The sequence below is a fragment of the Muscardinus avellanarius genome, assembly GCF_963383645.1.
Source record: "Muscardinus avellanarius genome assembly, chromosome: X".
Classification (NCBI taxonomy): Eukaryota; Metazoa; Chordata; class Mammalia; order Rodentia; family Gliridae; genus Muscardinus; species Muscardinus avellanarius.
The window spans coordinates 83,582,799-83,593,812 of record NC_137792.1 but is presented as its reverse complement, the minus strand read 5'-3'; the positions used below and the strand labels follow the sequence as shown (position 1 = coordinate 83,593,812).

At 35.5% G+C, this 11,014-nt stretch overlaps 1 protein-coding gene across 1 annotated transcript; it reads left to right on the top strand.

Annotated features, from left to right (window-relative positions):
- Positions 1-267: 267 nt before the first annotated feature.
- Positions 268-1,332, top strand: LOC308279470 (THUMP domain-containing protein 1; the record flags this gene model as incomplete). The annotated part of the gene is made up of 1 exon (XM_080719584.1): positions 268-1,332. The coding sequence occupies one exon, from the start codon at positions 268-270 to the stop codon at positions 1,330-1,332; it is 1,065 nt and encodes a 354-aa protein (XP_080575710.1).
- Between the last annotated feature and the right edge of the window lie 9,682 nt (positions 1,333-11,014).

The window sequence follows — 11,014 nt, the reverse complement described above, 5'->3', positions numbered from 1 at the left end:
AAGCCAAACCACCAAACTAATGCATGCATAACTATGTCCATAGCTGCACAATTCACCATTGCCAAACTATGGAACCAGCCAAGATGTCCATCAAGAGATGAATGGATTACAAACTATGGGGTATATACACAATAGAATTTTACTCAGCCATAAAGAAAAAAATAATTACATCATTTACAGGGAAATGGATGGAACTGAAGGACACTATTCTAATTGAGATTAGTCATTCACAAAAAATTAGAGCGGTTGCCGGAGCTCGCGCGCGCCATGGCGGCCCCCGTCCAGCAGCTCCCTCAGCCCGGCGGCGGGAAGCGCAAAGGCAAGGCTCAGTACGTGCAGGCCAAGCGGGCTCGGCGCGGCGACGCGGGCGGGCCGCGGCAGCTGGAGCCCGGGCTGCAGGGCATCCTCATCACCTGCAACATGAACGAGCGCAAGTGCGTGGAGGAGGCCTACAGCCTGCTCAACGAGTACGGCGACGACCTGTACGGGCCTGAAAAGTTTACAGACAAAGATCAGCAGCCCTCTGGAAGTGAGGGGGAAGATGATGATGTGGAAGCTGCCTTGAAGAAAGAAGTTGGTGACATTAAAGCTTCCACAGAAATGAGGCTAAGAAGATTCCAGTCAGTAGAGAGTGGAGCGAATAATGTGGTCTTCATCAGAACACTTGGGATAGAACCTGAAAAATTGGTGCATCACATTCTCCAGGATATGTACAACACCAAGAAGAAGAAGACTCGGGTAATTCTACGCATGCTACCTATCTCAGGCACTTGCAAAGCTTTCTTAGAAGATATGAAAAAATATGCAGAAACGTTTTTGGAACCCTGGTTTAAAGCTCCAAACAAAGGGACATTTCAGATTGTATACAAATCTCGAAATAATAGTCACGTGAATAGAGAGGAAGTTATCAAAGAGTTGGCAGGTATAGTGGGCGGCCTCAATTCAGAAAATAAAGTGGATCTCACCAATCCACAGTACACAGTAGTAGTGGAAATCATCAAAGCTGTCTGTTGTCTGAGTGTTGTGAAAGATTATATGTTGTTCAGAAAATACAATCTCCAAGAGGTGGTGAAGAGTGCGAAAGACCCATCACAGCTTCACCCAAAGCTGGGAAATGGCAAGGAGGTGAAATTGGAACCTGAGGTCAAAGCAAATCAAAATGATCCAGCAGAAGGAGAAAATAACCAGCAGGTGGTACCAGACAATAGTGAGGAGCAGGGGCAGACAAAACCGGGGTCAGAGGAGCAGGTGGTGAATGAGGGAGGGGCTAAACCTGAACTTGCAAGTCAAGTCACAGAAGGATCCCAGTCAAATGATAATGACCTCTCCTAGGAGAGGAGGTCTGTGTTGGAGATGGGTTTCTTAACGGGCTTTGTGAGATGGTACTAGGTTTCCATGTAAAATTATCATTAAAATATTAGCCTTTGAAAAAAAAATTTAGAAATCAGATGTTTTCCCTAATATGAAAAGCTAAGGAGAAATGGGTCATAGGAAGAACTCTAATAAAAAAGAAGGTCCTATAGAGGAGCAAATAAGGCAATCTAACTGAGGGAATGAGAGGCGGGAAGAAGAAACTCTCTAAAGCATTTGTTGTACTTAAACACATCAAAATCATCCAATAAGGCAAGCATGGGATAGAGAGATGAGGAGGGAATAAGGTGCGGATTCATATGGGAACTAAATGGGCAATGTGCGCATGTATGTTTACACAAGTTTTTTATCCCATTATGATGTATAAATACAATGCACCAATAAAAAATTTCAAGTAGACAAAATATTTTTCTATTTTTAAAAATGCAAGAAAGATTCCTAAGAAATAATCAGTTAATCAAGGATACATGTAGCTAAATCTGTTAGTTTCTTAAACTTACTTTCTGAAAAATTATGTTTTTATTTTTATAAACATTATTTGCATTTTCACTAATATTACTACTACTCATTAAATGATAATAATTTGTTAAGTAAAATGATGTGCCATTTCTGCTTAATTTTCAATCATTTCATTCCTGAAGAAAATAAACACATTTAATATAGTTATTTTTAAAATAGTTATGCAAATTTTAGTTCTATGAATGATCTCTCCATATCACTGGTCCATTTTTTACTTGATATATTTTGTAATAGTTAAATCAATGATCTATAGAATCTATAATGTGCAGTACTGACTCCATAAGTTTTAAATCTTAACACTTCCACTTAAAGTATTATGAAAATCAATACAACCATTTAATTTAAATATTGCATGTAGTTCCCCATTCTCTCAGTTAATTTTTCTGCTATTCAATTTGACATATCTATCTTCACACATGGCTACATAAAATTATGTTGGCTTTCAGAAGAATGATTAAATGTTTTCCTCCTTTGATATGAAAGGCCATTTAAATTTTAAAAAAGATATTAATATAGATAGACTATATATAATAAAATACATAATCTATATTCCTATTTTAGATACAAATATAACATTTGACAGATCTTAAAGCTAAAAATATAATTATATAATTTAGGGTTTTTTTTTAAATAAATCAGGATGAGTGTTCCGATTAAAAACTGACAAAGAATAGGGTAGAAACAGAGAATGGAACATTTATTCCTTGAAGGCAATACCACAGAGATTATAAAAATTGTATTTTGTATTTAGTATTGTGAAGATTAGGAGTACCTAGGGGCCATAAATAATGGTAAGTGGTTGAAGTTTTATCCACATACAATCAGTGTGAATTAGTCTATGCAGCAATTTTCTTTGTGCAATGTGTATAAATCCTCAAGATAAATAATTTCCATATGTGGAAAGTTATGGCTCCTAATGTGAGTAGTGAGAATCCAGAAAAAAAGCAATCTTTTTCTTTTTAGAATTAGTGTTTAAATTTGTATATTCTGCAGGCCAGAAACACACACACACACACACACACACACACACACACACACACACATACACTGAAACCTTTCAGTTCATAAAATTTGCTGATATGATCAGAGACTGATTTTCCACTATAGAAACTTGGTAAAAAAAAAAAATAGGCCGGGCATGGTGGCGCACTCTTGTAATCTCTGCGCTTGGGAGGCAGAGGCAGGAGGATTAAGGCCAGCCGCGTTGGCTTAAGAGACCCTGTTTCAAAAATACAGAAAATAGGTCTAGGAGTGTAGCCCAGAGGTAGAAGGGCTTCCAGGAACCCCAGTACCACCAAAAAAAAAAAAAAATAGAAATATACAGGAAGCACATCCCAATCATGTACAAAAATATTCTCTCATTATGAACAAAAATGAACAACAAAGAAATACTAGATATTTCAAAATAATAAAGTCAAATAAAGTCAATATTTTTATCTCTAAAAGTATAAAAACATGAACTTTTAAAAAGAATTCTATAAAAAATATCATAATAGTTTGAAGATATTGAAACATAACTACGGTGCTATAAAAAGAATGAGTAACCTTGAGTACTTGGAAATTTAACTGTATAATTCCAAATAGAAAAAGAAAATATGCAAGATGCAATCAAGATATTTTTGTCAGTCACACAAAATAAGAAATTAGATGCTTTCCCTAATATGAAAAAGCTAGGAAGAAATGAATAATAGGAGGAACTCTAGATGAAGAAGGAGATTCTATAGATTAGCAAATAAGGCAACCTAACTGAGGGAATAGGAAGGGGAAAATGGAAAGTCTGTAAAGCACATGACATATTTAAACAAATTAAAGTTAGTCACTAAGCCAAGCATGGATAAGAGGAAGGGAGAAGGAATGGGGCAGGAATTGGGTAAGGGCTAAATGAGTGATGTGAGCATGTATGTCTCCACCATCTTCTATCCCATTAAGATATATGAATACACTGGGCATGGTGGCTCACGCTTGTAATCCCAGCGCTTGGGAAGCTGAGACAAGAGTATCACACATGTTCAAAGCCAGCCTCAGCTATTTAGCGAGGCTCTTGGCAACTTAATGAGAACCTGTTTCCAAATAAATTATAAAATAGGTCTGGGAGTATAGCCCAGAGATAGAAAATCCCAGGTGTTCCACTTCCAATACCAGCAAAACATATAAATGTATGAATACAATGCACCAATAAAAATTTTAAAAAGATTAATTTCCAGAAAATAAACAATGTATTCAAAGACATAGACTACAGAATAAGTAAATGAAACACCTAGAATGGAGTTAAGTGGTCTAACATCTAATAGGCATGTCACGGAAAAATAATAAAATAGAAAGGAGAAAATTCAATTTTTCTTTGAGATATATGTCTCAATATTTTACCCAAGCTGGTCTCAAACTTTGGACTGAAGTAATCTTCTGACTTTGCCTTCCAAATTCTGAGAATATAGGGGTGTGATATTGTGCCTTGTAAAAGAATAAATTATAAAAGAATCAGCAAAATATATCTGACTTGAAAAAGACACGTTTTTCTTATTAAAATGTCTCAATAGTGCTATGAAGGATTCATGAGAAAAATACACATTTATGCCTTACTGTAAAATTAAAGCAAACTAAGTATAAAAAAAGTTCTTAAGTAGAAAAAGGTTGATTTAAAAGGAACAGTAATAACACTAGCATATGGTTTTTGTATGAGTAAAAATGAATTCCAGCAGATATTGCAGCTTGCCTTCAATATTTTAGCAAATTATATTAAACCATAAATCAGCCATGAGAAATGAATAAAGCTGTTTTCAAGTATTCAACTACTCATAAAGTTTACTATCTTCCTAACATTTATGAAAGAATTGAGAATGTACTTCATAGCAACAACACAAATGATCTTAGAATAAAGAAGCATTGGAAATATTCTAAGTAATTGGAAAATTAAACAATAAAAATAGGACTTGCAATAATATCAAAAGCTGAAATATTTAGGACTACAGATAATGAAAGACATGTGGAGTTCTAAGAAGAATAAAACACTTCTGTGGCAAATTTTATAAGACCTACATAAATGCAAAAATGAATCATGCTCATAGATTAGAAGGTTCAGTATTTCATGGTATCATTTTCACAAGTTAATCTATAGACACAAAAATGTGACTCATAATGTCAGATAGCTTTATTATAAAAATAAAAAATAGATGTTAAAATGTGGATTAAAATGGAAAGAATATATAGTAACTAAAACTCTTTATTTTTAAATAGTTTTATTGGGGGACTAGTAGAAGATGGTGAGTGAGTAAAGCAGCTTCTACGAGTACTGCTGACACTCGATCTCCATAGCTTCAAAAATAACACCTTACATACCCAGAAAATCCTATCAATAGAGAAATAAAAGCTTTAAATACAAGAGACAGAGAAAAAGGAGACTAGAGGAACAGCCAGAGAACAGAAACTGGTCTGCTGCGGTGGCGGCCGCCACACCAATGCCACCTTGCCTCACAGAACCAGACTTCAGGGAGGAAAAGGAAAGGAGCTGAATCAACTAGTTACAGCCCAGTCAGATGTAATTTAGCAGTTCTTTCAGTGCAAAGACAGACTAAAATTTTCAATGGCCAAGCCCATCACATTCTCCAAAGATTCAAAGCTCAAAATCAGAAAAGAAATACGCCATTCTCACGTCTGAAGGCGTGGTTGGAAACACCATCTTTCCAGCAACAGTGGCGAGTTTTCCATGCCCATAAAAGCTCCAGCTCAGCACACTCTACAATTATAAGTAAAATTGTGGCACCTACTGGAGGAATCCCAGCGTTCCACTCCCAGAGACTCAACCAGCTTTGATAAACTCCCTGGGTCTGAGATATAGCAGGTCAACCCAGTGCAGGAGTAGGGGTGGCAGAAAATACAACACCCTTGTTGCAGTTCCCTGAAGTTAAATATCCAGCCTGCTGCACTTAGAGTCTTGTGCAGCTGTGACTAACTCCCTGGGTCTGAGACTTTGAGATACAATTCACCCCAGAGATCTAAAGCACAATAAGTGAGGTTGTGGCAATTCAGAGAAGAACCCAGAGAAGGTATGAGTGGGATCTGCTGTTGATCATATCAGAAGCTCAGAAAGACTCAGCCTCTGATCAGTGGAAAGTGTGGTGGGAGTCATACACTTACCTCTAAACCTAATTAGCAGGATTGCTGGGAACAACACAGACCTCCCAATTGTGGTGAACAAGTAGAAATCAGACTACCCCAGCCCTAGCTGGGAAGAACTCACACTTCTACATTGTATTTGGTCTCAGAAGCATATGCTACCAACAGAGGCAGGGAGAGACCTAGATTTCAAGTCTGTGGAAAGTGTAGAGGGTGACTTTCAATCAGTATTAAATCCAACCCCATCGATATTGACAATCTGCATAGACTGAGAAGACCCAGAGAATCAGACTAACAGAGGGAAAGGTACCTCTGGCACTCGATATCTACACAGAGAGAGACTGCTGAATTTATTTGTATAGTCACATCAAGTTGTTGTTGAATTGTTTGGGTGCTTTAGTTCTTTTTAGGTGAGTGTATACCTGACTTTTTTTCTCTATTCTTGAGATTTTTTAATCTGTTTTGTTTTGTTTTTATGATTTTTGTTTTGTTTTCTTTGTTTTTGTTGCTTTTTTAACCATCTTCCCACATCTTCTCCCAAGATTCTCCCCTTGTACATACCTACTCTCTCCTCTCTATCCTTCCTCTATCTTTTTCTCTTCTTTTTATCACTTTCTTTTCTTGTATTAAATCCAATTTATATCACTATACTAGAAACTCTATATTGGTTACTAGAACTCCACTACATTGGTACTATTTCTAATCTATATTATATACAACCTTAACAAACTTATATAATCATACTACTTGACCCTATCTGAAACCTTACCCTATTCTTCCATTTACACCTTCACTTCCCTCCTTATTCAACCTTCAATGTTGAATACAATACAACTTGACCTTGAATATACCAGCTTACACATAGAGACTGAGAGAGACCTACCAAAAGCAGCAGGTACAAACCTCTGAAATCATGGGAAGGAAGAACAACAACGGAGCAATGAACTCTCACAACCCCACAATAATAGAACGTGATAACACAGAAATGCAGAGATTTCAAGAAGATCAAATCAGGAATGTAACTGGAAATAATTCAGGATTTTAGAAAAGAATTTAGAGAGAGTCTGAAAGAAATAAAGGATGCCATCATTGAAGTAAAAGCATAAATTCAAACTATAAACAATTGAATAGACCACATGAAGAATAGAATCTCGCTCCTAGAAGATGATCACTACAAAAAAGAATGCATAGTTTATAACATAGAAAAAACAATTCATTAATAGAAATTGGACATTGAAGAAATATGGGCTTATATTAGGAGAGCTAACCTAAGAATTATTGGAATACAGGAGGGAAAAGAATGTGGATACAAAGGGATCAACAACCTCTTCAAAGAAGTAATAGCAGAAAATGTTCCAAACATAGAGCAAGAGGTTGATACACAGGTTCAGGAAATGTATAGAACTCCCTTTAGACAAGATTCGAGAAAAGGTTCCCCACATCACATAATAGTCAAAATGACCAGTGTAGAAGCCAAGAAGAGAAACTTAAAGCCAACAGAAACTAAAGGCCAGGTGACATTCAAAGGCAAAAAAATTATAATCACTCCAGTCTTCCCAAATCAAGTCATGAAAGCCAGGAGTGCCTGGAGTAACATATTCCAACTCTGAAAGAAAAAAAAATTCCAACCAAAAATTTCCTACCCACCAAAACAATCTTTCAAATTTGATAGGGAAATAAAAAGCTTCCATGACAAACATAAGCTGAAGGAATTTATGTCTTCAAAACAAGCACTAGAAAAAAACACTCAAAGAGATTAACTAAAAGGAAGAAATAAGTAATATGCGCCAGAACCAGAGAAACAAGAATTTCCATCCAGCAAACAAATAAGCAAAGAAGAAAAAATAGTATTTCAAAACTCAAATAAAACCTTAACATGATACAAATTAAAAATCAACTCTCAATAATCACCCTGAATATAAATGACCTCAATTCCCCAATAAAAAGACATACAATGGCAATATGAATTAAAAAAATAGAACCAGTCTATCTGCTGCTTGCAAGAAACACACATTACAAGTAAAGATAGTAACAAACTTAAGGTAAAGGGCTGTAACAAGGTAATCAATGCCATGGAACTTGAAGACAAGCAGGAGTAGCAACACTGATATCAGACAAGTAAGACTTCAAGCCCAAGCTTATTAGAAGAGACAAAAATGGTCACATTTTACTGGTAAAAAGAATAATACAGAAAGAGGAAATAACAATAGTCAACATCTATGCTCCAAACATAGGTGCAGCTACTTTCATAAAACAAACTCTCTGTAACATTAAATCCCATATAAATCCCAATATAATAATACTGGGAGATTTAAACACCTATCTCACACCCTTCAACTGATCTTCTAGACAAAGGTGAGTAAAGATGCCTCAGAACTAAAGAACAACCTTAATCAAATGGACCTGTTGGACACATATAGAATATTTCACCCAACTACAGTGGAGTTCACATTTTTCTCAGTTGCTCATAGAACCTTCTCCAAAATTGATCACATCCTGCGCCACAAAGTGAGCACTAGTAATGTAAACAAATGTGACATACTTTCCTGTGTCTTTTCAGAACATGATGGAATAATATTAAAAATCAACTATAAGAAGACCCATAGAAACCACATTAACATGTGGAGGCTGAACATCACACTTCTGAATGAAGAATGGGTCACAGAAGAAATAAGAGGTGAAACCAAAAAAAAAAAATCTAGAAACAAATAAATATAAAGATAAAATACACCAAAACTTCTGGGACACTTTGAAGGCAGTATTAAGAGGAAAATGTACAGCACTGACTGGTTACATAAGAAAAACAGAAAATCCTAAAATAAATAACCTAATAACACACCTCAAGGCCCTTGAAAAACAGAAACACTCTGACCCCAAAGGAAATTAGTAAAATAAGAGCAGAGATTCAAGAAATAGAAAATAAAAAATACAGAAAATCAACAAAACCAAAAGGTGGTTTCTCAAAAAAATTAACAAGATAGACAAACAACTAGCCAAACTAAATAAAAAAGAAAGCATCAACCCAAATTATGAAGATAAGAGATGATAAAGGAGATATTCCTACTGACAATGGAGAAATCCAGAAGATTATCAGAAACTACTTTGAAAAACTATATTAAAAAAATAGAATATCTGGAGTAAACTGACAACTTTCTAGATAAATACAACATTCCTAAACTGAGTAAAAAAGATGTAGAAAATTCAAACCAACCAATAGCAATCAAAGAGATTGAAACAGCAATAAAGAGCCTACCATTGAAAGCCCAGGACCAGATGGTTACCCAAGTGAATTTTATAAAACCTTTATCGAAGAACCAATACCAGTACTGCTCAATCTATTTCATGAAATTGAAAAAAGGGACTCTCCCAAATACATTCTATGAAGCCTACATCACATTAATACCAAAACAAAATAAATACAGTTCAAGGAAGGAGAACTACAAGACTATATATTTGATGAATTTGGATGCAAAACTGCTAAACAAAATACTAGTAACATACATTCAAAGCTACATCAAGAAAATCATACATCATGAACAGGTAGGGTTCATCCCAGGGATGGAAGGCAGGTTCAACATAAAAAATCAATCCATGTAATTCATCATATAAACAGAGCCAAAAAAAAATCACATGATCATTTTAGTAGATGCTGAAAAGCATTTGATAACATCCAACATCCATTTATGATACTAGCACTTCAGGAAATCAGAGTAGAAGGAATATATCTCAACATTAATCTACAATAAGCCCACAACAAACATTATATTTAGTAGGGAAAATCTTCAAGAATTCCCCCCTCAAAACAGGAACAAGACAAGGATGTCCATTATCACCACTTCTCTTTAATGTAGTACTAGAGACTCTAGACAGAGCAATAAGGCAATAAAAGGAAATCAAAGGAGTACAAATAGGAAAAGAAGAACTAAACTTTCACTATTTGCAGATGACATGATACTCTATTTAGAAAACCCAAAACATTTAATCAAAAGTCTTACAGAATTGATCAACAAGTTCAGGAAAGTGTCTACATACAAAATCAACCTTAAAAAATTAGAAGTGGTTCTGTATACCAACCATAAATCCACTGAAAAAGAAATTCAGAAAACATTTCCACTCAGGATCGCCCACAACAAAATAAAATGCATAAAAATAAACATAACCAAGGTGGTAAAAGACCTCTACAAAGAAAATTATAAAACATTGAAAAAAAATCAAAGATCTTAGAAGATGGAAACATCTTCCATGTTCATGGATCGGCAAATAAATATTATTAAAATGGCCATCCTTCCAAAAGTGATCTACAGACTCAATGCAATGTGCCTTAAATTACTGAGATCATTCCTCACAGACATAAAAAAATCAGTCCTTGAATTAATTTCGAACCACAAATTGCCCAGAATAGCCAAAGTAGTTCTCAGCAACAAAAACCATGCAGGAGAAACACAATACCTGACTTTAAACTATACTACAAAGTCATTGTAATAAAAACAGCATGGTACTGGCACAAAAACAGATACATAAACCAATGGAGCAAAATAGAAGACCCAGAAACATGTACATACACTTACTGCCAATTGATTTTTTACAAAGGGGTCAAAAACATACACTGGAAATGGTGTTGGCCAAAGTGGTTAACTATATGCAGAAAACTGGAAATTAATCCCACTTTCTCACCTTGCACAAGAGTCAATGCAAGGTGGATCAAAGACTTAGAAATCAGACCAGAGATCTTGAGGCTCCCTGGAGAGGGCATAGGTCCAACATTGCAACACATAGGCACAGATAAAAACTTTCTCAACAGGACACCAAAGGCACAACAAACTAAAAGGTGAATCAATATGTGGGATTGCATGAAACTAAAAAGTTTCTGTACAGGAAAAGAAGCTGTCAAGAACCTCAGTTGAGAGCCAACAGAATGGGAGAAGATTTTTACCACCTACTCCTCTGCTAGAGGACTACTATCTACAATATACAGAGAACTCAAAAACTCAACTAAGAAAAACATAATCCG